This window comes from Notamacropus eugenii, chromosome 4, assembly GCF_028372415.1.
Source record: "Notamacropus eugenii isolate mMacEug1 chromosome 4, mMacEug1.pri_v2, whole genome shotgun sequence".
Lineage (NCBI taxonomy): Eukaryota > Metazoa > Chordata > Mammalia > Diprotodontia > Macropodidae > Notamacropus > Notamacropus eugenii.
In genome coordinates this window covers 50888877-50916670 of record NC_092875.1, presented here as the reverse complement: position 1 = coordinate 50916670, position 27794 = coordinate 50888877, and the positions used below count along the sequence as shown (strand labels likewise).

The 27794-nt window shown below is 43.3% G+C and overlaps 1 protein-coding gene across 8 annotated transcripts in view; it reads left to right on the top strand.

The window, feature by feature from the left end:
* The window catches only part of ARHGEF18 (Rho/Rac guanine nucleotide exchange factor 18), a 110080-nt gene that overhangs the window by 50901 nt on the left and 31385 nt on the right, over positions 1-27794 (top strand). For 4 of the 8 annotated variants that reach the window (XM_072600831.1, XM_072600830.1, XM_072600832.1 and 1 more), the window contains 5 exons: positions 18160-18230; positions 20473-20545; positions 25385-25529; positions 26190-26302; positions 26450-26590. In XM_072600831.1, the coding sequence (XP_072456932.1) occupies positions 18160-18230; positions 20473-20545; positions 25385-25529; positions 26190-26302; positions 26450-26590 (543 nt within the window). Of the gene's footprint in view, positions 1-257; positions 1833-18159; positions 18231-20472; positions 20546-25384; positions 25530-26189; positions 26303-26449; positions 26591-27794 lie in introns of those variants that run through there. The other 4 variants (XM_072600836.1, XM_072600835.1, XM_072600833.1 and 1 more) reach the window with 4 other exon arrangements.

The window sequence follows — 27794 nt, the reverse complement described above, 5'->3', positions numbered from 1 at the left end:
TAACCCCAATTGCCTCATCCTGGGTCATCTCCAGTCATCCTGATGAATATCCGGTCACTGGATTCAGATGGTTCTGGAGGAGAAGTGAGACTGGTGACCTGCACAGCCCTCCCTCACTCAAAACACAGTCAAGTTCAAGTCATGTCATCATTTCTCTGATGGCGTGGTCTTCTTCAGCAATGAAGGACCAATACACAATGTCTTGGAACTGTTGCAATTATGTGGACTGTGATTTTCTCAACTTTATATTTTCTTCTAGTTTTTTTTTTTTTACCTTTGCTACAATTAGTCAGTAGTATGACTGAAAACAGAGAACTAAGACTGAAATTACTCAGGTATTAGTAACCCATTCTCTTCTCTCTTCCTTGAAGGAAGGATGCCTCTAGTATCCAATATAATATAAAATTTGCTTGACTTTTTTAAAGGCATTCTTCACTTGACCCATTCCTACCTTCCTAGTCTTTGTTTCTTGAAACAGAAAATCTCCATTTAGCATTTTCTCTCCCTTATCTCCCAGAAAGAAGCCATTCTGGATCCGCCTTAATGCTAACGCTATCCCTTAGGTGATCATTCTAATTTATCCAGACTAATTAAGTAGTAGTAATTTCTTATACAAACTCGTTTGCATAATCCCCCACCCCCACCCCAAGAGATCATTTTATTTAGATTGTCAACTCCTTTAAAGTTGGGGTTTTTTTGCCTGTATTCGTATCCTTAGAATTCAGTACTGCCTGGGACATGGTAGATGCTTAATAAAATGCCTGCTGATTGACAGTAGAGCTTAAAGTAAAATTTTTCTACTAAAAATAGAGTTCTAAGGGTCTGCCAAATACTTGTAGTCTCTCGCTGGAGCCTCGCAACCATCACCACTGTCTCCTTCGGTGTCTTCTCTTCCTCCCTGGCAGTGCCCCTCTGAGGCTGGGCTCTGATGCCAGTCTCGGAGCTTCCTGAACCAGCTGTCTCCCTGGTCGGGGCTCCAGGCCTTCCTTCCCCTCTTTTCCGGGCCGTCTTCCGCAGTAGAAGGGGTTCGCCCGGAGGGCAGGGACTCCAGCTGGACTCTCCCGGCTGGGCTCCTCCCAGGGCTGGGGGTTCCACCCTTCTTGACCCCCCGGACCCCCGCCGACACTCCCAACCCGCGTGTTCTCCGCAAAGATCCCAGGGTGGTCCGCTTGTCCTCCAGCGGGTGTTACGTGACTCGCCCAGGGTCACTCAGCCGGTGAGCGCAGAATCTGAACTCGGGTCTTCCTGACACGAGGCCCAGCGCTGGGTCCACTATCCTAGCTGACCTCCCGTGCACAGTCGGCGCTTAACGGATGTTTTATTTGTCTTCACGGACTGAGGAAACTGAGGCCCAGGGAGATGAAGCGGCTTGGCCCGGATGGCGCCGCCAGGAAACGGCTCGGGTAGGACTGGAACTCGGGTCCGGGGCCCCGGTGCGTTCCGAAGGCGTGGACGTACGTCACCGGCGAGGCGGTCTGGGCTGGGCGCCCATGCTCCCGCGGCCGCCGGCCCGTGCCTCGGGCCTCGTGTCTCGTGTCCAGCCCCTAGGGCCCGGCGCGCGGGGGCGTCTGGGATACCCGGCTGGCCTGCTGCCCTCCGAGCTCTCTGACCCCCGCCCGCACACCGGCGCGAGCCTCCCGCCCCCGCCCCGCGGCGCGGGGACTCCCAGTGTCACGTGGGCCTGGGCCCCGCCCCCTCGCGGACCGGCGCCTGCGCAGAGCTCGAGGTCCGGCGTCCGCTTCCGGCTCCGAGCCAGTCTCGGCTCGGTGTACTGGGTCCGGCGGTGGCCGTGGCAGTGGGGGTGCTGCCGGACGTGCCGGCGGCGGGGTCTGGTGAGTCCTGGTGGGAGGTGGCGGAGTCCCGTGGGGTCGGAGCCGGGGGCGTGGAGGCTGCGGCCCAGGGTTCGGGGGTGCAGAGGGGCGGGGGCTCCGGGGGTCGGGGGGCTGCGGCCCGGGGATTGGGACTGCCGGGCGGGGACCTCGGGGTGCAGGGGGGCCGAGGCTTGGGTTTAGCAGAGTAGGGGACTGGGATATTGGATCAGAGTGCTGGGTCATGGGATTTCAGGGAACTGGGAGTGCTGGGGGTGCAGTGGGCTTGGGTACAGGGAGGCTCCGATCCTAGGAGTGCAGGGGCTTTGGGGGTACAGGGAGGCTCGGACCCTAGGAGTGCAGGGGCTTTGGGAGTACAGGGAGGCTCCGATCCTAGGAGTGCAGGGGCTTTGGGGGTACAGGGAGGCTCCGATCCTAGGAGTGCAGGGGCTTTGGGAGTACAGGGAGGCTCCGATCCTAGGAGTGCAGGGGACTTTGGGGGTACAGGGAGGCTCCGATCCTAGGAGTGCAGGGGCTTTGGGAGTACAGGGAGGCTCCGATCCTAGGAGTGCAGGGGCTTTGGGAGTACAGGGAGGCTCCGATCCTAGGAGTGCAGGGGCTTTGGGAGTACAGGGAGGCTCCGATCCTAGGAGTGCAGGGGACTTTGGGGGTACAGGGAGGCTCCGATCCTAGGAGTGCAGGGGCTTTGGGAGTACAGGGAGGCTCCGATCCTAGGAGTGCAGGGGCTTTGGGAGTACAGGGAGGCTCCGATCCTAGGAGTGCAGGGGCTTTGGGGGTACAGGGAGGCTCGGACCCTAGGGGTGCAGTGGGCTTGGGTACAGGGAGGCTCCGATCCTAGGAGTGCAGGGGCTTTGGGGGTACAGGGAGGCTCGGACCCTAGGAGTGCAGGGGCTTTGGGAGTACAGGGAGGCTCCGATCCTAGGAGTGCAGGGGCTTTGGGGGTACAGGGAGGCTCGGACCCTAGGAGTGCAGGGGACTTTGGGGGTACAGGGAGGCTCCGATCCTAGGAGTGCAGGGGGCTTTGGGGGTACAGGGAGGCTCGAACCCTAGGAGTGCAGGGGCTTTGGGGGTACAGGGAGGCTCAGATCCTAGGAGTGCAGGGGACTTTGGGGGTACAGGGAGGCTCAAACCCTAGGAGTGCAGGGGACTTTGGGGGTACAGGGAGGCTCCGATCCTAGGAGTGCAGGGGGCTTTGGGGGTACAGGGAGGCTCGAACCCTAGGAGTGCAGGGGCTTTGGGGGTACAGGGAGGCTCGGACCCTAGGAGTGCAAGGGGCTTTGGGGGTACAGGGAGGCTCCGATCCTAGGAGTGCAGGGGACTTTGGGGGTACAGGGAGGCTCGGACCCTAGGAGTGCAAGGGGCTTTGGGGGTACAGGGAGGCTCCGATCCTAGGAGTGCAGGGGGCTTTGGGGGTACAGGGAGGCTCGGATCCTAGGAGTGCAGGGGGCTTTGGGGGTACAGGGAGGCTCGGACCCTAGGAGTGCAAGGGGCTTTGGGGGTACAGGGAGGCTCCGATCCTAGGAGTGCAGGAGGCTTTGGGAGTACAGGGAGGCTTGGATCCTAGGAGTGCAAGGGGCTTTGGGGGTACAGGGAGGCTCCGATCCTAGGAGTGCAGGGGACTTTGGGGGTACAGGGAGGCTCGGACCCTAGGAGTGCAAGGGGCTTTGGGAGTACAGAGAGGCTCAGACCCTAGGAGTGCAGGGGGCTTTGAGGGTACAGGGAGGCTCAGATCCTAGGAGTGCAAGGGCCTTTGGGGGTACAGAGAGGCTCAGATCCTAGAGGTACAGGGGCTTTGCAGGTACGGAGAAGCTGGGAGCCTGGAAGTGCACAGTGTCTGACAGCCCAGCTCAGGTGGACAGGGGGGCTACATACAGAGGGGCAAGTGCCCTGGACAGTGCAGAGGGACTGGGCCCAGGCTTAGGAAGGCAGAGGGGCTGGGGGTGGGAGCTGAGGTCCCTCTGACAAAGTTGGGGTTTGGGGCTCTCAGGAATGTAGAGGCAGTGAGGGTTGAGAAACATTCTTGGGGATCAGAGACCTGGAGGAGACCTCAGGGTTTCAGAGATGGAGAGTGGGAAGGCTGGTTGGAGGGATCAGGGATGTTCAGGGGGCTAAATAAGGAAGAGACTTTGAGGAATCGGCCAGTAAACATGTATTAAGCTGGGGGTGCAAAGGAAGGCAGAAGATGGGTCCTGCTTTCAGGGACCTCATAGTCTAAAGAGGAAATGACAGCTAAACAACTATACGCACCACATGTATACGGGATAAGCATCAGCAGAAGGTGAGATTGTAGTCAGGACTTGAAAGAAGCCAGGAGGCAGAGATGTTGAGGTATGTGGAGTCTGCAAATGGAGTATCTGTAGTTGGGAAGGGGCTTAGAGGTAGGACTGGGTGAGAAGGTTTGAGAGAGGCTGGGACTGAGAGCAAAAGTGGGGGGAAGAGAATCGGGCTGAGTGGTCTGGGATGTAGACTGGAAGAGATCAGGGAGAGGAAGGGGGAAATATCTGCCTGGGGTTGTGTGTGAGGATTCTGAAGACCCCTGAGAAGGGTCAGGGATTGGAAGACTGAAGGCTGAAGGTGAAGGTTCGGAGTTGGGAGAAGTTTTGAGCAGTTTAGGATTCCTTGGGTTGTGGTATAAGGAAGGGGGTGGGTGGGGCCTCAGCTGAGAAAGAAAGGGTGAAAAGATTGGGGAGGAGTTCCGTGGGAGAATGTGGATCTGTCATTCTAGAAGTATTTATTAAGCACCTACTGAGTGTGTGACACTGATAAAAAGGAAACAGTCTTTACCTTCCAAGAGCTTAGATTGTATCTGGAAAAACAGCTTGTATACCCATAAGTAAATGCAAATTATCAGGGTGGGGAGAGATGTGGCCTCGCGTCTGAGGATGCCCTGGAGCTGAGCTCTGTAGGGATCTGAGGGTGCTGAGAGGTGAAGGTGGGGAGAGAGGCCTTTCTTGGTCAAGACTCCCTGGACCCCGAACCTGGCTGACTTGTCCCAGGTTTCTTAGAGGGTTTGTGACAAGAAAGTGGTGCTTGACTCAGTAGAGTACAGTTTCCACTGTATTGAGGAAAAAATGCCTCAAGATCAGAACCTCTCATTTAGATGTTATATTTCAAAAGTAGGGAGGAATAGTGAATATTGGTTGTAAAATATTCTGATTGATTGGAGGGCTTCCAGCTAGGAAAGCTAGTGGCTGAAAGAATATGAAGAAGAAAAGCAAGGGCAGTAGGATGGTTTATTCCCCCTCTTCTAAATGTTGGTAGGGAAGTTTAATAGTCTTAATATTAATAGTCTCTGTTGTGCCTGAAGGTGCAGTATTTCTGAAGTGTGTTGCGCATGTATTACTGCTACTGCTCTCATTACTTCGGCAACAGAAGGGGGGAGCTTCGAATTCTGTCCTTAGCTGTCTTTCCTCCTCCACATACTGAACTGGCTTTTGTGGCAGGCGGTTTGTCCTGTGTCAGCACCACCTGTTTTGGGACCTTTATATGTTTGGATGTACTTTGTGCAGACAGCTCCCTTCATACTGAGTGTGGGGCTACTCTGGTTGGCCCTGGTTTTGAGGAAACTAGGCATAGCTTAGGATCAATCTGAAGTTTTGACAACTTAGTTTATATTAGGAAGAACTAGCAGTAATTAAAACAAAAACAAAACCCAACTCAACCAGGAGATACTTAGAAAGTTTCAAAGCAAATTCTTATGGCAGGGAAGAGGTTGAAACAATTGACCTCCAAAGTACCTTTCTAGTTATTAAGAATCTTAGATTCTAAGGACTTCATTTTTTTTTTTAAATCCAAGGGGTGTATGTGTGTGTGTGTGTGTGTGTGTGTGTGTGTGTGTGTAGTCACAATACTTAATGTAATGACATATATACATATATATCATTACATTATACACACACACATACATATAGAATTGAAAGTTGGCACTGGTATTTCCAATAATATATTTGATTCTGAGGATGCCAAAATCCAGTGCTTTCTTACCTGATCTGTCTTAGCAGAAAAAAATACTGGCTCCTAAGGCATACAGTGGAGGTCTAAGCCATAATGACAAACTTAGATAAGATGCCTCTACATACTGTAGAGTGAACAAAGAGGGGATTTTCAGTCTTGACTAAATGATTTCTGGGTATATGCTACAGTTAATATAATGGTACTTTGACAGACTCTTTGGATTTCTCAGCTAAGGTTTTCCCCAGTCCTAAGGTTGGACAATTTAGTGTCAACATCAGGTCTTGGACCTAGGTCTCCTGACTCCTGGGTCAGTGTACTTTCCTCTGTATTCTACTCTTTCTTATCTAAGATCATAAGATTTAGTAACCTTAGAGGTCCTCTGTTCTAGTATCTTCATTTTAAATACCAGGAAACTGAGAACCAGAGAGGTTAAAAGATTTGTTCTGAGGCCATGCAAGTAGTAAAAAATAAGAACTGGCATGTGAACCCAGGTGCTCTGACTTTATATCACTGCTGTTTCCCAGTTATTTCCTCCTGACCTGACTCCTCTCCCCCAGCTCCTAATAGAATCTTTCCTTGTAACTAGTTAACTATAGTTATTCCTTCCACATCCCAACTTTCTCCTGGTTTCCTTATATCGCAGGTCAGTAAAAATAATTAAATGGGAATTTTGGGGAGTTTTACAGAAGTTGCAGACACCCTGAGAAGGCCAGCAGAAAACAGAGAAAAAATTTAGAAACTCAGAAATGCTTAAAATATATGCATGGTATTGTGTAATGTCAACATAGTTTATCTTTTAATACCGTAATAATCTAGATGATTTTTCTGGTATGAGGGAGGGCCACAACATTTTTCTCAGATTTTCTAGATTGAGAGCTTCACCCCTAACACCCAAAATGTGGAAGGAATAATTACATAGTCAAGTAAAGCAAATTCACACCTTCCTTGGCCACCTGTGGGAGTGTATACTTCATTCTGTACCTCTGGTGTAATGGATAGAGTAGTAGATTCAGAGTCAGGAATCTTGCCTCAGTTACTAGCTTTGTGACCCTGGGCAAGTTGCGAGAGTCCTCCTACCTTTTTAGTCCTTTTGAGGTTTACTCCCTGCCATGGATTCTTCTATGCAATAACACTAGTCTCCTGGCCCTTCTAAGAATCTCTTGGCTGTGGACATTTTCATCTCTGCTTCAAATATGAGCTAAAATCCTACCTTCTAATGAAACCTTTCCCAACCACTCTCAGTTCTAGTGCCTTCCCTCTTCTATTTCCTTCCCGTTTATCTTGTATGTAGCTTGTCTGAACATGACTGTTTGTCTTTTTAGAGCGTAAGCTCCTTGAGAGCAGGAATAAGCTTTGCACAGTGCCTGGCACACGGTGTCCACTTAATAAATGTTATCGACCGACAGCATCTCTGTGCCTCATTTTCCTCACCTGAGAGGGCTGGACACCATGAACGTGCTTTTCCAGCCTTAATATCTATGATTCTGTGACGTGCCAGAAGATGACAGATAGCTCACAACCACGTCCTTTGAAGTCGTGATTTTGCACTGAGTCATCAGAGTTCTCAGTTCTTTCTTTTGCATTTTTATGACCCTCATGTAAATTGTTGTCCTGGTTCTGCTCACCTTGTTCTGTACCAATTAAATAGAAATCTCCCCAAATTTCTCTGAATTCTATATGTCATTTCTTAAGGAGTGATAATATAATATTGAGTTGTTAACCAAGTCAGCGGGGACTCATTTTGTTTCTAGTTCTTGGCTATAGCAGAAGTGATACCATAAATATTTTTGTATGTGTGGGATCTTTCCCTCTGTCTTGAGCCTCCTGGGAGTGGTATTCCACTCTGCATGCAGATCTTGACTCTAACAAATTGTTAATCCAGAACAACTGGACCAATTCTGCCGCCTGGGGCAGGAGTGGATCTTTGTCTTCCTGTCACCCACCCAGCCTTGGTCTTTTCTCTTCTTGGGAGTCAAGGGCATGGGCCAGTTACTCCTCCCATCCTGCCGCCCTGCCTCTTGCTTCCTTTTCTTTTTGCCCTGATTGTGTTCTCCCCATGTGCTCTCCTGAAGAGCTTTACTGAGATGGAGGCTCTAGAGTGAATTGACTGCATAATTTGGAGGGCTTCTGAGTGTAAGGTTAGTTTATAAATACATTCAACCCGTTTTTCCTCAGCCCCTGTGTATGTAGCCTAGAACTCTGATGGCATCTTTCACACCTATCCTTTCCCCTTTTTGTGATTGGGCATGACAGAGTTGGTGCTTTCCTTGGCAGTAGAGAAAGGAGCACAGCTTACTTAGGTGTGATTTTGCAGATAATGGTATGTTTCATTGGTGAGCAGTAGTCTCTTAACTGACAATGCAGTGGGAAATCACTTTTCTATAGCACTTTAGAGTTTACACGGTGCCTTTAAATAACTGTGTGAGGCAGGCACACAGGCAAATCATTCCTATTTTACACGTGATGCTAGTAAGGACTTGTCTTGCCCAAGGACATACAAGTAAATACATAAGTATATCTGTTTTTAGGGTATATTATTCCTGTTTGGCAGATGAGGACATGGATATCCAGAGAAGTCAAATGCTTTGTCTGAGGCCTTACCACCAGTATGTGTCAGAGCCTAGATTTGACCCCATTTCTCTCCTGACTCCAAGTCGAGCACTTTTCCCAACACCAGTTCAGGAGCTTGGGGTAATGGACAGTGCTCCAACCAGTTAGGAAAACCTGGGTTCAACTTGCCCTTGGGACTCTTACTTACTGTGTGACCACAGGCAAATCACACCAACTCCCCATGACTTACCTTCTATGAATCTGTTTGTATGACCACCTCTTCCGTTTGTAAGATCCTTATGTCCATATTTACAGTTGTGTTTTTCTCTTTATTTCCTTGTTGGTCGCATAAGCTTCTGCACAGGAAGCCCACCTCGTGGTGATGACCTGTACGTTTCTTTGGGCATAAATGCTAGTATCATTTTCTTTCCTGTTAGAGAGAAGCAGCGATTCTAGTTATGACAGAGTCAACAATTGTTGGGACAAGAGCCACCAGACAGCATGCTACACTGGCCTGGAATGTTTGCCTGTCACAAGACTTGCATGCCTTGGGTGCTGACGCATAGCTACCACTTTATTCTATCTGTACTTTGAGGATCTCTCCATTTTCTTGGTTTTCAGTGCAGTCTTTGCGACTTCCAGATTTATGAATTCAACAGATATTTTGATTTGTGTCTTCAAGTAATGAAACAAGATCATATGTGTTCATCTTTTCTTGCCAAAGAAGACCCTGTCATCAGAGAAATGATGACATGACTTGCACTTGACTTTGTTTTGAGTGAGGGAGGGCTGTGCAGGTCACCAGCCTCCCTTCTCCTCCAGAGCCATCTGAATCCAGTGACCAGATATTCATCAGGATGACTGGAGATGACCCAGGATGAGGCAGTTGGGGTTAAGTGACTTGCCCAAGGTCACACAGCTAGTGAGTGTCAAGTGTCTGAGGTGAGATATGAACTCAGATCCTCCTGACTCCTGCACTGGTGCTCTAACCACTGCACCACCTAGCTGCCCCAATTCAAAAGATCAAATGAGATAATGGATGTAAAGCTCTTTGCAAATCTTAAAAGTACTATATGAATGTGAGTTATGATTAAGAGAAGGGGCAGCTGGGTGGTGCAGTGGATAGAGTGCTTGACCTGGAGTCAGGAAGACTTACCTTCCTGAGTTCAAATCTGGCCTCAGACGCTTAGCAGCTGTGTGACTCTGGCCAAGTTGCTTAACCCTGCTTACCTCAGTTTCCTCCTCTGTAAAATGAGCTGCAGAAGGAAATAGCATACACCAGTGTTTTTGCCAAGAAAACCCCAAATGGGGTCAATGAAGAGTCACGAGTGAGTGAAATCACTGAATAACCACATAAGTAAGAGAAACCTGTGAGAATGTCAGCTTTGCTGCTTTGTTATGAAAATTGGGCTATTTCCAGGGATTGGGAAGGAGCAGCTGTATTGGGTGGAAACCCATTTCTCTATTTACAGAGCAGTTTGGTAGCAGCTCTAGGCCTGCTAGGTGGACTATGGTGTCCCTGCGTACGAGAGAGATCTTAGGGAAGAGGCGGAGAGGCTTGGAGAAGGAGCCAGGCCTGGGGCTTCCTGCTTCCTCCCACTCCATGACATGGGGCCAGTCTTCTCACTTGCCTGAAGCTCACTTTCCTTTCCTGTCAATCTAAATGGGGTTTAATTATGTCTCTTACAGCATCTGAATAAAGTTATATGTGTGACAGCTCCAGTCACACAGGCCTATTTGCATTTTGTACAGTCACATCGAAATAAGAAATTTGGAACTTGTTATTGGGGCCAGGTTATATTTCTACTTTAGCTTATAGTTAGGGTAGGAAACATTAGACTCCTAGAGCATGGTTTAAAGCCAGAAGCAACCAGAGGTTATCTAGGCCAGGGGTTAGACCTTCTTTTAAGAGTGATAAGCTATGTTCTATAACATTCTTAAAATGCAACTTTTTTTAATGGTTGAACTTTTTTTTTAATTTAAAATTTTTTGATATATAATTTATGTATTTTTCAGTTATTATCATTAACTTTCACAAGAATTTGAATTAAAAATTTTCTCCCCATCCCCACCCCAGGACAGCATGCACCCCATCCACCCCTGCCTCCAGTCTGTTTTCCCTTCTATTACCCACCCTTCTTCCATCCCCCTTCCCCTCTATTTTTCTGTAGGGCAAAATAGATTTTTATACTCTATGACCTGTATAGCTTAATTTCCAGTTGCATGCTAAAACAATTTTTAACATTCATTCTTAAAGCTTTTGTTTCCATATTCTCTCCCTCCCTCCTCACCCCCCCTCATTGAGAAAACAAGCAATTCAGTATAGGTCATACATGTGTAACAATGCACAGCACTTCCATAATGTTTATGTTGTAAAAGACTAAACACATTTCCCCTCTGTCCTATCCTGCTCTCAATTTATTCCATTCTCTCCCTTGACCTGTCCTCCCACAATATTGTTTGCTTCTGATTATCCCTTTCCTCACTTTGCTGTCCCTTTTATTATCTTCCCTCTCCTGTCCCCTTCCCCCTTGCTTTCCTGCAGGGTAAAATAGATTTCCATATCCAATTGCATGTGTGTTATCCCCTCCTTAAGTCAAATCCCATGAGAGTAAGGCTCCATTGTTTTATTTCCTTTCATCTACCCCCTCTTCCCTTTCCTTGTAGAAGCGCTTTCTTCCCTCTTGTTTGTGTGATGTTTTGCTACATTCTACCTTTCCCTTTCTCTTCCTCCTAGTACATTCCATTCAACAGTAAATTTTATATTTTATAGGTATTCTTCCTTCATATTCAGCTCACACATATACACATACACATGTACATATATATACCTACACATATATAATATATAATATACACATACGTACATAGCCATACACACCAACACACACACACACACACACACACACACACACACACACACACACACACACACATACACACATTTCCTCTAATTACCCTAGTACTGAAAAAGGTCTCATGAGTTACAAATAACGTCTTTCCATGTAGGAATGCAAACAGTGCAACTTTAATGAGTTCCTTAAGGCTTTTCTTTCCTGTTTACCTTTTCATGCTTCTCTTGATTCTTGTATTTGAAAGTCAAATTTTCTATTCAACTCTGGTCTTTTCAACCAGAATGCTTGAAAGTCCTCTGTTTCATTGAAATTCCATTTTGGAATGGTTTTGGATGTAGAAGCCTTGACTTTGATGTCTTCCTCTGATGGTATGCCTTATTCTTCCTCATCTGAAAGGATGGAAGAAAACACTTGTTCACCAAGAAAGTAACCTTCTACAGACTTATTTTTTTCCCTTTTATGGGCATTTCCCCAGCCAGTTACTTGACTTTTGAATCCTTTGTCAAGTGGAGGGTATACTACCCTAGGCTTCAGAGATTTTGTGTAGCTGTTCTATGAGATATCTTTATAGACCTGTAAGTTCTCAATTCCTCCAAGGTGGCACAATCAAGGGAGAGGAATTTACTCCTCTTCTGGCCTGTTCTCTGGTCCGTGGGCAACCACAGGCACTCTTTTGTGCCTAGTTGCTGCACAGCCACAGCCTTCTTCTCCACAGCCACCACCAGCTCTCCCATGCACTCCTCTGCTACTCAGGACTGAGACTCAGATCAGCTGCTCGATTCCCCCAGGGTCTTGCAGCTGAGGACTCCAAAAGTGGATACTGCTGCTACAGTGGCAGCTGCCGCCCTGGGGATGGCTCGCATTTTCCTCTCACCCAGGTGAAAGAGCTTTCTTACTGACCTCTGAAGCTGTTGTTGGCTTTGTGGGTTGAGAAATCTGGGAACCACAACTGCTGCCCAAGATTCTGCACCCTGAAGCCTGCTCTAGTGCTGTCTATGCACCCTGCTCTGAGCCTAGTGCGATAGACCTTTCCTGTCAGCCTTCCAGGCTGTCTTGGGCTGGAAATCTGTTTCCCTCTGTCATTTTGTGGCTTCTGCTGCTCTAGAATTTGTTTAGTCATTTTTTACTGGTATTTTATGGGTATGGGGGGGCGGGGAGAGCTAGAGCAGGTCCATCTTTCTACTCTGTCATCTTGGCTGTGCCAAAATGCAACTTTTTGCAAAGCCCTATTATACATACTTCCCTGGATATATGATTTCATCATGCTGGTGCTTCCACTTGGTAAGAATTGCAACACCTCTGAACCTTCCTATCCTGTTTTATTCTTGTCTATGTCTTTCTGTAAGATCATTGAACCACGTTGAAAGATCATAGAGACTGCAAAAGGTGACCTGAGATTGGAGAAGGGTAAATGTCTTAATTTCCAAAAAAAGCAAGAGTGGAATCTGAAAAATAGATTTACTTTGTTTCTTGGTTAAATGCTAAAATTTATTATGAAAAGGAGGGTAAGTAAACTTCAAGGAAAGGAAGTAGTAGTGATCCCAAAGTCAGTCTGACTTCATCAGTAACAGGTTGTGCCAGATGAACTTCATTTCTTTTCTCATGGTTGCTAGATTAGTTGAATTAGAGAAATTGTTTACCAGATTTTTATCAAAACATTCATGCTGCTCTTGTGGAAGAGATGGAAGACATGGGCTAGATAGTAGTACAGCAGGTGGTATCCAGAACAGGTTGAATGGCCTGATCCAAAGAGAAGGCATAAATGGTTGGGCGGCCTCAGATCATAGGGCAGAAACAGAAGAAACTTCAGATCACAAAGTCCGGTGTCTCCAGGTAGCAGATAGGGCAATGAGACTTAGAGAGATTTGCCTGAGTGACTTGAGTTCTAGGTCCTCCGACTCCAAGCCAGTGTTCGGATTGTCATCTTGGAAGGAACTGCCCAATGCTCTGTGCTTGGTCTTGTGACTTGGTTACTACAGGTGGAGCTGGTGTGCTCTCAAGTATGTAAATGAAACTAAGCTGGAAAGGATGACTGACAGACTGGATGACCAGGAAGGTCTTGGCAGGTTGGAACATTTGGAAGGACCAAGCAGTTGGAATGTTGAGATTATGCCATATGGGGATCAGCTGAAGCAGTAGGGGATGTTTGGCACAGGGAGAAGACCGAGAGGGATGGAACTTCATGGCTCTTTCCAAGTGTTAGAAAGACTGCCATATATGTTCTCTTTGGCTCCTGAAGTTTGAACTAGGAACAGTGGTTAGAAGTTGCAAAGATCTACATTTATAATACTTTGGGCTCACTGAGCTTATTGTCCACTTAAATCCCCAGGTCTTTTTTCAAACGAACCATCCAACCCTGCTGCCTCACTTTGGAGAAGAATTGGAGCAGGGCTAAATTATGGAGGAGCCTAGGGAGAATGTAGACTTCCTTGTAGGAAATAGGGAGCCATTGAAGGTATTTAAGTAGAAGAGTGATATGATGAAAGTACTCTATACTGCTGCCAGGTCATAACTTTTGTTAAGTTGGTTTGAAGAGAGTTGATACTAGAATCAGGGGACATTCAAAAAAGGGAGATTTATAGTAATCTAGGTGTGGAGTGGTGATTTAGAGCCAAGTGTCAAACACTTGACCCCAAAGCCAGCCACACTGCCTAGTAGGGGAGGAACCAGATTAAAATGTAATTGGGAAATATTTAAATTTTCAATGAAATGTAGACATTACATTTTAAAATTAAGACAGTATGCCCTTCTGGGATCCTTATGTATGAATTAGTGGCCCCTTTGCAATTAAAATTTGACATCACTGGTATAGAGTGGTAGAAGGGGGAAGGAATGTGAACAACCTTGCTAAGGGCTAATTTCTCCCACTTTAATCCAGCCTCCACACTGCTACTAAACTCATTTCAGTTTTTCAACATTACTTTCATCACATTCTCCACATTGACTGCAACAGTTCCTCAAATTAATTGGGCCATGGAACACTTTTGAACTTGATATCCGGATGGGACCAGTAAGTTCTGTTTCTTGATGGGCAGCCAGAGGTGGCAATAGATGATACCATTGGGTAAGAGTTAGGTTGGGATAATGTTGGACTGAAATAGAGGAAATAAGGAAATAATATAATAATTATTAATAAGAATTTGCATTTCACCAAATTGCTATGTGAACTAAATACTTTGAGTACTTAATTCCATATTTAATATTTTAGGGCAGGCTTGTCAAAACCTCTGAGAGCCAAATGTAACCCTCTGGCTTTTACACTTTAAGTTACAATAAAACATCATTTTATAATGTAAAAAACATTCCTAGCTAGCCAGCATTACAAAAACCATGGGTGGGGAGCTGAGTTTGCTGACTGATTTTAGGGGGCCCCAAATTCCTAGCATCAGATTTCTCACAGAAACCTTATTATAGTTACTTGTGTCTTTGTCTGATCTCCATAGTTTTAATTGTAAGGTCCTTGAGGGCAGATTCTAGGCTGAATTTATCCTTTATCCTCTACACCAAATGAAGTCACCTTGGCTTCTGTAGGTGCTTAGTAACGTAGAATCGTGTTTCATTTGCATCCTTCAAATGCATGTTCTACCAAACTAGGTGGGGATACCTGGACCTCGAGGAGAAAGTTCTTATCCTTCAGCCTGGCACGGAACGCCCCTGCACAGTAGGCCCAGCCTGTGCCCTCATTGTACTAATCTCTTTGCCCTAGCCATCTCTGACCTCCAAACTAATATCTGTCTACTTGGGCAACTTGCTGTCATGTTTCTGTGCCCCTTCCCTTCTTTGCCTTGCCCTGCCCTCTATTCCTTCCATCCCTCTAGCCCTTCCAGGAAGCCTTCTCCTTGCCACACAGCCTGTTTTTCTTTTCCTTCCCTGAGGCCAGGCTGTCTCTGTTTCTCCCCATTTGAGAGTTAACCATGAAGAGCTTGTCCCATACATTAGCTAATGCTGCGTACTAGAAACAGTGCTGGACTTGGAATCTGGAGAAGCTGAGGTTCAGAACCTGCTTCTTCTTACCAGCTTTGTGACTCCAAGAAGATCATTTAACCTTCTGAACTTCAGTTTCTTCATCTGTAAAATGAGGGTGATTTATCTGCAGTATCTCCTTCCCTGGGCATTGTCAGGCTCTAAGGAGAATATATGCAAAGTAGTATGTAGATGTCTGCTAGGACAGCTGGCTTTTTTGACTGTTCAACCTACGGAAATCCAGATTGAAATGACACGCCCAAGTCTGCACATTGGCTTTATCCTTTTTGTGCTTTTGGCTTGTCTCTCTGGAGGTGGTTAAAATCCTGGACTACTTCTTTTCTTCCCCACAGCCCCTGGAGTAATGCTCTGTACTTTGGTTCAGTAAATTTTTTGTAGAATTGTTGAACTGAAATTAAGCCAGAACAAAAGAAAATGAGCTTAGTTTTCAGCAAGAAAAGTTTAGGCTAGATACTGTTAACTTCTGGGTAACAGTAGTGTATTTCTATTGCCTAATTCCTTATGGATAAGCTGGATTCTCTGTATCTGAAATTGTTGGGGTTTTTAAAAATAGAGTTGATTTTGATTTTTCTGGATTATTTTCATTGTTGGCCTGCCTTCTCATTGAATTATCTTTTCTAGTTCTATAAGTTTGTGACATTACAGCTGTCTAGGCCACAGATGTGAGAAATATGTGAAAGTACTTTGAAAGAAATAAATGTTATTAAAATATAACATGGCAGTATTGGTAGGTTTTATGTCTGGAGAACCTTCAGCTTCTGTTTGGAATGTGAGAACAATTTAACCATATTGTTAAAGTACATTAGTTAAACATGCTTTAAAATTTGAAAGCAAGCCTTTGTTGAAGGGAGGTTATTTGACTTAGACTCCATCTTGGAGGTTAGTGACTAGGTTAGTGCTGAGAGCTGACATTGACTGTGAACTGACTTTTAGAAAAACGTATTCCAGATATAATATAAGTAGTTTTCCTCTAGCCATAGAGATGAAGTGGAAAACTGTTAAAAATAATGAAGTTACAAAAGGTGAATTATGGAATATTCTCAGATTTTCCTCACACAGGAACATTGTACTGACTTCTTTAAATTAGATCCAGTATTGCTAGAAGCATTGGAATACTGAGATGCCCCCAAACCAATCCTTGGTCCTGTTTTCTACGAACAGGCCACTTTAGAACTCTGGGATTCCTTCCTGCCACTAACTGCACAGTTAACATACCCTTGGTTAAAGTTGTCAACTTTGTTTTTACCTACTGGAAACACCACTACTGACAGGCATACTTTATTATTGACATTCTAAGTCCACCTGTGGAATGAGAACTAAAGAAACCAGGCTGCCCTGGCTAATGATCCCATTAATAGAATGCAGATTTGTTTGGAATACAGCCCTCCTTTGCAGGAGGGAGCAGTCAGGGCTAATGTTCTTTAAAAGAACCAGAGTTATTTTATTTCCTATTGTAGCATAATGTTTTGGAAAAATTAGTGTCAGTGAACTCTGTCCTTGGGCAGGAATTCAGACATTGCCTTCCGGTAGTAGGTCTTTGTTGATCTCATTGACCTTAATACTATTTCAGGTTTCCTTTTACACAAATGCAGTGTCCTTGAATAATTTCCCTAATACATTGAGGACAAACAGGTTTTTCTTTGGCATTCTGTATGTATGTTTTCCTTCTAACTTGGTTTCTAATAATGTGATTTTATTGTTGTAAGAGAAATTAGTTTCTGTTAGGTATTTTCTAGAAGATTTTTGTAGGTATAGGATGGTTATAGGAATTTCCCAATTTCTCTTTTCCCATTTTCCCATTTCTCTTTAGATAGGAAAGCTGTACAAGATTGAGTACAGCTGAATTTGAATTGAGTGTTTTTCAGGAAAATCACTTTTTTTTCCTAGCTGTGATAATGCCTAATTGTTTATTTTCAATTATGTTAATCATGTAGTTGGTGCAAATAGTTCAAAATACTATCCGGGTCTTTTTTTTTTTTTTAAATTCTGTACTTGTTATATAGATACAGACCCCGATGTTACTAAAGGACTTTTTGGTCCAGTGGCCTACCGTTCATCACAAAGTACAGATAACTCTACTTTCAAGTGATCCATACTTTAAAATGACAGCCAGGAGCTCTTTGCTGCCCTAGGAACTGTTGTGAGAATACTTGGAGGTAGAGAATCGCTGCATGGAACCAGAAGCACAGGAAAGCAGGAGCGGCTTCATGGATCTTCGCTGGGTTACAGGACGCTCCTTTCCCAAACACCTTTATGAGTCTTGGTTACGTTGTACAGAACTTTACGTGTGGGAGGTTCTTTTGATTGAGGGGCCTTGATTCATTGGGGCCTGAACGTGGATGATCCTCTTAACATCTAGTCCAGCTCACTTCTGGGAGACTGAGAGTTTGATTGCAATGGAAGGAATAAAGTGAGAAGAAATAAAAAGTGACTTTGGAGTTTGGAGCAGAATCCTTCACTCCCCCGAGCATTCTTGGTTACTCAGGTTTTAATAGAGTTGATGCTTATGCTTGGTCATATGGTTTTGTCTAGGTTGGAGTAAATTTTGTTAGCTTTATTCCTTGACCGGAGAGGGAAAATCTGTTATAAAACCTGTTTATGTGAGTTCAGCTTTCCATCTTAATTTTTTTTGGTAAAGAAGCAACCTTAAACAAATAATAAAATACAAGTGACCCTTTTGGAAAATAGATTTGTGATCTTGCATAAGGGTCAGTTTATCATCTAGGAATCCTTGCATGTGAATGATTTTGTACCTGATTTGTACTTTGGGGTCAAGTTATGCGACTGGCTGGCTTCATGCCAAGAATGTTGTTCTCTGGGCGACTCAACCAGTAACATTGCTTTATAAATCCTTTTCTTTAGTCACTAAGATTGTGGGGTTTGACTTAAAAGTAGACTTTTCCTTTCTCTCTTAATTTGAAAAATACCAATTTTTTCCTTTATGGACTGATATTATGGAATAATTTAGACTTTTTTAAAAATTTCAGACTGTGCAGTGAATGTTCATAAGAATTGTAAGAATTTACTGGCCGACTGCAGTAATAGCAATAAACTCAAGGTAGGTTTTAAACCCAGCTCTTCTCCCAAGAAAGTACTTGACAGAGATTCTCAATTTAAACATTGGATATAACTTAAACTACTAGAATAATACATGTGAATTAAGAATAGAGCTTGATGCCTGCTGCCAACATTTTTTCTATCTTTAAAATTTAAAGCATACTTTCCAGCAGTATCTCAGTTGTAAGAGATTTCAGAGGTTATCCATACTTGCTCAGACTTCTCTCCACAAAATGCCTGAGATGGCCATTCCAGCTCTGTTTGAAGACTCTTGCTGATAGAGAACAGCCCACTCACTCCACTTTGAGACAGATCTGATGATAAATCCAGTCAAAATCTGTTTTCTCTACAACTCTTCCTCACTTGTCCTAGTTCTGATCCTTACCTCTGAAGCCAGACAAGTTCAGTCCGTCTTCATACATGACCTCAGAGCTGTCACATCTTCCCTTTAAGTTTCTCTTTTTCATGATATTTTACCTGATCCTTCCAATTAAGAGTCCTGCCTATCTCCTTATCATTGTGCTTGCTTTCCTTTGCATTTGATCCAGCTTGTCAACATCCTACCCTCAGATTTGACCCTGACAGCAAACAGCAGGTCTCTAGATGTGGTCTGACCAGAACAGTGTTACTAAATCCTAAGACTGATTGTATGACGCTGATGACTCTGGGAGCTTGTAACTCTCTAACATTACCAGATCTTTTCCATGTGAAAAATCAGCTGATTATCTACCATCTTAAGCTTGTACAGCTGATTCTTTCAACTCAAGTGTAGAACTTTATGATTATTTCTCTTCGATTGGTTGGGCTCCTCATCCTAACCTGTCCAGATAGATGTTTGGGAATCTTGGTTTTGTCATCTAGTGTGTTAGACCTCGTCTCTGTGTCACTCTCAGATCTGGTGAGCATGCGATTTATGTATGTCTTGATCCAAGGTGAAGAATACAAGGATCCCTGGGGCACTCTAGTATCACCCTTCCTCTAAGTTAACATCAATCCATTAATGATTCCTTTTCAGCAGCCTCTTTCAAGGATGATATTAGGGTGAATGAGTAAATATTTGCAAAGATATTTTAGTTCCTGTTCTAAAATAAGATTCTTATGTGGAATAAAAGTATTTTATCATTCTTTCCACTAATTGTGTTTCATGCCATGAAGTTAAGGATGTTCACCTCTGAAAGGAGAAGGTCCTGATGTCAGGCATCAGGACTTTAGACTTAGACAATAAATTCTCCATGATCACTAGAATGACGAGAGGTAGCTCTCACTAAGCAGCATTCACTTGTACAAAGCAACACTTGGTGATACTTTGGTGTGCAATTTTGCAAGTACACATATTCTCATTTTACTGAAAGTAAAGTTTTGTAACATCTTCTAAATTTTCAGTTTAGTTTTTTAAAATGTGAGTGCCTGCTATGCACAAGCCACTGTAGAGGACGCAGGGCATCTTAAGACAGCCCCTGCTCTTATGAGACATTTAGTAGTAACAGATTTTCAACTTGAAAATTCGAAATTAAAATATTCTGGTTAAACCCCAGGTTAACCATAAAGTTCATTTAATGAAAACCTCTATTCCTCAAGCATTTTTCTTGTCCTTTAAAGTTTATTTAATTGGGCAAAATTCTAACTTTCCTTTGGATTTAATTTTTTCAAGTCTTTATTTCCGAGTGTTGATTTCCTTCCTTCCAACAAAGATTAGTTATACATCCTTCTCAGTGTACTTATGACTTCATTTGAGATGACTTTCTGGATAGTCAAGATAAACCACTGATTCATGATCCTAAAAATAGCGAATGTCCTTTAGAATGAAATACTTGGAAATCAATTTCAACTTTCTTTACTTACTGAAGCAGCTCCATAGGAAGTATCAAACCTTGAATTTGCTTTAAGTAGTGACCTTACGTGTCTGGGCAAGAGTCATGAGTCTCTGCTGACTGTCCTTTATTGCTGCAAACATTATCAGTGGTGGCTTGACTAGTTGCTAGAAAACAAGTTATCCTGAGTTCAGATACTGGTTGGCAAATAAAGAAGGAAGTTTGGAAATTTGAAGACAGACTAGCCTGAAACTTCTTTAATTTTATTGAAGTTGGAAAGAAGGCATTGAGACCTTTGAACCTTTGCATTTTGAGCTTCAGAAATATTTGTAGAAAATGATGCAATGGTGGTACGCTTATTTAATAGGATGCAACTCAAAATTTGTGCCCAAAGTAATTTTTATTGTTACTTGTGTTCTTTTTCCATACCAGAAAGATTTTCAGCACAAACCTCCAGGATCTCCACAGAATTTGACACAAAGTTCAGCCCAGAGTCTTTATCAAGGTTTGTTCTTAAATGTAATTTCTCCATTTTAAAAGGGTATATGTTAGATTTAACTTAAAAATTTCAATTGTGTTTGAGAAGGGTAGTGCTTATGAATTACCGAGAAGCAAGGCATTGTTTTCTTTCCAAGCAGCAAGGATAAAGAATGGCTGGGCTTTTTAGCTTTATTTTTTCACTTGGATATTTTTTCTCTGTTTTAAACCTTGTTGTGTAACATCAAAGTGAGGTAGTTAAGAGATATTGATGTTTTGGCTTCTCATTGATTACATCTATTCTCAGACCTTCTAGAGCTGTGAACTGAAAGCTTCTTTTTACATCATTTTCCTGATTGTCTATTTAAAACTTAGCTGGCGTTTGCTAGAAGGCTCTAGAGATGACATATTCTCGGTCTGAAAGAAAATTGTTCATTGAAATGAGTGATTTGAAGGGATTAAAAACTTCTACAAAGCACAACAGCAGGCCAGTTGTTTCTGAAGTAGATGCCGCTCTTGAAGTGCCCTCTTGCTGCCATGTCCAGGAGCTGTGCTCCGATACACTCTTTTGGGGGCTTTTTTGATGAGATGGAAGCAGTGGAAGAATTTTTGCCACAAATGAACACCTCTACTGTTGAGAAGCAGTAGGAATCTGCACATTTAGTATGTAAAATGCTTTCTTCAGAACTGGTATTTTGTGAAACTGTGAAGGATTTATTTAGGATATGTATGGCAAACTTTAAAATTTATCAAAATGTTTGTTTTTATATTTCTGCTTTCTCTGAGATTGCTTTTAAGTACTGGTTAGTGACACCAGTAAACCTTACTAATGTCTTGTCTTTTTGCATGTGGTTTCTTAAGATTTAACATGTAAGACCAACTTTTTTATGTAAAGAAGACAATCGTCTTCAGCTGGATGAAATCAGGCTCCTTGCTAGAGCACCGTTGCGCTTGTTTGGGGCTGGTGAGGTCCTGAGCTGAGATTATGACACACAGTACTTGTGCTATAATTGTGTGATACGCTCACTTGAGAGCTTTTTAAGGAAACTGAGGTAACACCAGGGCAAGGCCGCCGCTATCGCCCAGAGCCATCTCATCACTTTTCTCTTAAGGCAAACAACTTCTTCCATTTTCACTGTTTTTTGCTTCTTATTTTAGTATCTGTCCCTTCTCTAAGTCTCCTATCAAACAGCTCTGTTGTACGCAGTCTAGGTGACTGTGATAGGCTGACAGCAATCAATAGGAAATCTCAGCAGTGTGCAGACAGTGCTAATTAAACTCCAAAGATGGCCTTTGTGTTAGGGAAGATACTGCTGAGCAGTCATGATGTACTTCACCTTGTGGCCAGTAGAGCAAAGCCTAAGAAATTGCTGGCTTCTGGCTCCTTGGATTTTTGTTTCAGAAAAATATCTTATTCTGAATATTTATTCTTATTAGCTCTCTTAGAGCCAAAGGCACAATGATTCAGCCTTTACACATCAAATCTGTCATCTTTTAGGCATGGGGTGGCAGCTTCTCTAAGAAACCCTGCTTGGTGCAGATATCTTCAGCTTTAGTTGGGTAAAAACACTCCAACCAGACCTTTGGAGGTCCAGCTTAGAGCCCAGGTTGGCTCTCTCTATAGGTTAATTATTCTACATCACTGAAAATATTTGCCTATTCCTCATAGTCTTCACTTTAAAAGCCAAACTTGTTTAGGCATTAGAGTGGCGCAGATGAAAACATTTAATCAGGTCACATTGAAGGTCTTTGGCTTGCCAACTTTTCTAGGAAATAAATGTTTGAAGAGATGTCTTACATGTCTAGCTGAGTATGTTGAAGCCTTCCTAAAAGGAAATTTTGTGTGCATTTTTACAAGCATCTTTTCAGGTATCATAAATTACCTGTTATGTGCATTTTATTTACAAGAGTAATAGCTTATGTTTATGTCTGTTAAGGTTTATGTAACTCCCAACTGTAACCATGTGAAGCAGGTAGTCAAGTCAGCAAATTTTTGTGTGCCAGGCATTGAGCTCTATCTGGGGATATAAAGCAAGGCACAAGACAGTTCCTGCTCTCAAGGACTTTGAAGTCTAGTGCAGGTATTATTACAGATGAGGACATGGAAACTCAAAAGGTCTAAGCTGTTTGCCTATGATCACCTAGTAGGAAAATGTTAGAGCCAGAATTCTAACTCAGGTCTCCTGAGTACCAAGCCTTGTGTTTTTTTTCCACTACAACATAGTACTTTTCACATATCTATCCTCTACTAATGATTGATATTTGTACTAATAATCTCTTTTGGGGGGGGAGGAGGGGAGGCAATCTTGAGGTTAAGTGACTTGCCCAGGGTCACCCAGCTAGTGTCGGAGGATTTGAACCCAGGTCCTCCTGACTCTGAGGCTGGTGCTCTCTCTAACCACTGAGCCAACTAGCAGCGCCTTGTCCTAATAATCTTGAGGCCTGGTAAGATCTTGAAATGCCATCTTAATGATCAGAGGCAGATTTAATTATGTTCAGTTTTAAATTTAATGTAGTGTATTTTAGCTCATTAAAGATATAATAATCCATGTATCGTGATTTTTTTATTAATCAGAGTGTTTGCTTAGATGAAAATCTTGTCAACAGATTTTTATTGGTTGTTTTTTCTGTGCATAGCACTAGTTCAGAAGGTATTTGTTCAACCTCTCTGATGGACAAAGATAGAGTTTATGGTATACTGGAGGACTAAGACATAGGCTCTGATAAGTAAATGCATGAAAATGGGGGCAGGAAGTGAGCATGAAGACCTGAGAAAGTGAAAGAGAGCATCGTGAAGGGGGTGCATCAGAACCGAGTCTAAGGGCTGGCAGGACAGGCTGGGCAAGCACGAGGCAGTAGGAGCTGGAGTGCCAGGTGATGGTGGGCTCAGTGAATTCCAGACGGAGGAGCTTGTATTTTATAGTAGCAGCTGATAAGGAAATGACTGAAGACTTTTCAGTAGGTAGAGAGAGGAATTTGATTGTGTTTCCTGTCCCTGAACAAAATTGAGTTCCTCAGGGTCTGACTCTGCTGCTTGTTTACCTTCATGTCCTCAATGCCTGCCTGACACAGTCCTTGGCACACAGTGGGAATTTAATAAGTCCTGAGTGATTGACTGTGTAACATCATTTAATCTCTCTAGCTGCTATCTATAAAATGAACCCCCTCAGCTTTCTGAAGCCATGTGCTTGGTGCTTGCTCTAGCTGCCTTATTTCCATATTCAATCCAAATTTAGTGAGATTGATGCCTCTGTAGAGGAAAACGCTTGAACTCAGTCCAGGTGCCTGCTCTGATACTCACTTGTTTATTGGGGAACCACAAGCAAGGGGTCCAACCTCACCTGTCAAATAGATAATAATACCCATAGTACTTAAGGCCTTGGGCTGGTAGGATCAGATGAGACCCTCCTGTACGTAGACTGATACATAAATGTGAGTTACTATTGTGACCCTCACTCCATCAGTGTTTTAAGCCGTGATAAAGAGTTTCTGGGTTAGGTGTAATGTCACCTCACCTGAATCATGGACTTTAAATGCTAATATTTACAATCTCATTTATTCTTTATCACTTCCTTACCAGAAATTTTATGATTGAAATACCCTCTGTCTTTATGTCTGTGTAAAGAAGGTACAGCTGTGATCACTTGTAAATGCCAGTCCATATTCAGCCTGCCCTGGGATCTGAATTCTAATTCCACTTCTGAAATGGAGAATCTTAAGTATGGACTAGCTAACTTCACTTTCTGGGCTTGCTTCATGGTAAAAGCACCAGTTTGTAAATAGACTGCTGAGAAATAATGAATGCATTTACTGCTTTCCCTTCTGCTGACCTGTAGGTGGATTTTCCAGTTCAGGGCAGATGCTAGCAGACAGCCCCCTAAAGCCAGCCACTGGACAGATTTGTTTTAATCCTTGTAATGTATGTCTCCTTCTATGAAGTGCAGTTCTGAAATGCCTTTTTTTGTGGTAAGACTCAAATTGATCCTCAGCCTTTCTCAGTCAGACTTGGCTGGGATTGGTATTTTGACTGAGAGGAAAATTTAGTATAATGATGGTTTTTCCATTCTGAGACATGTATTGTTTTCTAGAGAAAAGATAAATATATCACTTAATCTATAAATTAATGAGCAAATGAAAGGAACCCTTAATATGTATTACATGTTGAATGAGTGTCAAAAAATCGAATGTTAAAATTCTGTTCATGACATTTGACCACAAGATAGCCAAATACCATATTTTGCAATCTCTTCAGTTTCAAAAATCATCCTCACTCCATATAATGAAGCCCTAGGTATGAATGTCAGTCACTGTTGTGCTGATATAATGTAATTTGCATCATAGGGAAAAGCGATTTCTTTTCTGTTTATTCACATTGGATGTAAAATGATGCTTACTTTTTATCACCTGTGAACAGTGCTGGGCTCTGGTGTTTTATAAACGGAGAAAATGCTTTCTGGTTTCCACACTAAATGGGCACAGTGGGGACCAATTTCCTGCCCTTCCGACCTGCTGATTTAGCCAATACAGTAAGTTAAGTGGCTTTACATTTCTAGAAGGATCACCCGGTGCTATAAAGCCAGTGCTTCTCTGATCCTCCCGGTGCTTGGTTGGAGGGACCCAGGTGTCAGCATGGGCAATGCAAACTCCAAAAGCGGCAGCCAAAACAGCTCCATCCCGGGTCATCCCGAGCTGTCTTTTTATGGCTCTTTTTCCAGGAAATGGAATGAGAATGTCTTTTTGGATAATGAACTCTTAACATCCAAGATCTTGTCAACGCTGCGCCCACGTTCTGAAAGGGGGTTAAGAACTGGAAATCTTCCATGTCCTGCTCGTTTTCTGAGTACCAATTCTGTGTTTGCATCCGTAGCAGCCTCTTTGAAAGAGCAGCCTCGTAGCACTCTCTTGGGATCTAATGGCACCCCAGTTCTGCCTAGGAATGTCGGAATGACTGTCTCGACCAGGGCAAGTCTTCAGGCGGCAATGAACACGACTGGAACTCTGAATAGGTTTGGGTAAGTTGACTTTCTTCATAGAGCATCTTGATTTTCATATTTCTATTCACTGTGATTAATTAAGCATGTTTCCTGCCACTAAACTTAAAATGTTCCGTAAAAAGATAATCCTGGACTTGTAAAACTGCCTTTTCTTTGGTTAATGAAACCCTAACATTGGGCTTTAACTCCCTGGCTTGTTTGTTGTGTTTCTAAAAGCTGTTAAGATTCTGTTTTCTTGGGGTATTCATCTTTTTCCCATTCATTATGTGAATGCTTATTTCTTTTCATGATGGGCCCTTGATTCAGATTTCTTTGACAGTTGCTGGGGTTATTTACATTTGTGTTCACAGGGTAAGAGGTCTGTTTTTCCACTCTTCACTTCAAGGAAACCTAAAGGTGTGGGGCTGCTGCTAGACTGGTCCAGCAGATTGGAATGAGCTCCAGAGGATCACCAGCAACCCACCCTCAAGACTTAGTTTTTTCCTATTTGCTTTAATGAAATAAATCCTGGTGCTTCAAATTGATGAACTGATTGGAATCGGTGTTCCTAATCTATCATCCCTATGACAAAGAGAAAGTGTGTGTGGAGGTCATAAGTAAAGTAGACAACCAACCCTCTCTAATTAGCTACTAATCTAATTGGCCAGATGAGAATTGTATTTTTCTTTTTCTACTTAGACCAGGTACAGGAGAGATGGATGAAGCTGATTCTGGATTTTTGAAATTCAAGCAGGCAACAGATGATTCTCTTTCGCTTGCATCATCAACTACTGAATCTATTTTCTTAGAAGGTATAAATGTCTTTTTACTATTTGGAAGATTTCAAATAATTTCTTTGCAGCAAATGCTATTGCTAGTGTGTTAAAAGGCATAAAGGAGGGTGGACTAGAGTAGGACATGTCATCTAATGAGTCAGAATATTTGTGCTTTTTAATTAGATTCCTACTCTGCCTCACTAAGAAGTGAAATAGAAGCCGATGCCCAGGAGTTTGAGGCGGAGTCCTGGAGTCTTTCTGTAGAACTGCCATATGCAAAGAAACAAAAAAAGGAAGTACTGAAAAGGCAAGATGTCATCTACGGTAAGAAGTGTTGCTTTCCATTTATTTGTTAGCGATACCCTCCAGTTATTCGTTTTTTCCAGATGTTAGGAAAGGATTTATTTTTTAGCTAAGTGTCAGTCATGGTGTCATGCTGTTTCTTTCTTCTGGGGCCAGAAGTGTTGGCCCAGGTCTGCCCCTTTCTTATTCTGTCTCTGCAGGCAGTTCATTGAAGCTCTCTGTTTTCTTAACTGTAAAATGGGGGTTCTACCTCTGTAGCTTATCCTTATTATTTTTTATAAACATAAGTTGGTGGCAGTGTTGTTTGGTTTGGACCTGTGATTTCATTGATGAAGGACTTTTCCTGGCACTAAAAACTCCCTCCACTGATCCAGATGAATAGCTACTTGGTAACTTATCGACTTAGAAAGGTTCCTGGAGCCTGAGAGGTCACATTGATATAGAATTTGTCTACATATATCAGAGATAGGATTTGAACCCAGGTCTGTCTTCCTCCTCCAAGGCTAGCCTCCTGCCTCCACTTGCCACTCTAAAAGCATTCTTATTGCTCTTCTTTTGCCTTGTGCACCTTAAAGTGGAGTCAGTCAGCACTTGTCAGAGTACAGTGCTCTCCAGAATAGCCATTAAAGAAATGCTCAATGAATTGAAGGATCAGGTTTGTTTTCACAGAAATACAGCCAGTTCATTATTTCTGATAGGACTCCAGGCCTAAGGAGGTGTGCAGTCACTTGGGGTCTTGATGGCCAGTCTGTTGGTTTAAACTGTGAGCTGTCACTGTTTTTGTAAGGAGTGCTTGTCTGTGTCCTTGTCAGTGTGCTAGAGGGGCTGTATTTTGGTGGAGACTTAATGCTGATATGACCGATTATGTTGTTCATGATCCTATGAACAGTTTTTATAAAAATAATATTAGAGCTCTTAAAATTTTTTTTTCTTGCTGACATTTACCATTGTTTCAAATGGAGGAAATGGGATCCTTTTCAGAATCTCATGAGAAAATTGTTTTTACTGAAGCATGTGTTTCACAAAAAGCATATGTTTCTTCCTCAAATGTGGGAGATAAGATTCCTGTAATACAGCTGGTAAGATAGTTGGGGCAGAGGGGATGACCACTTTCGTAATCTTACTTTTCAGATTCTTTGCTGTTCTCAAGTAGGTTGTTTATATTGCCCTTGGTCACTAGTTATGTGGTCTAGCAGATTAGAACGAACTAAATTGGTGTACAGAT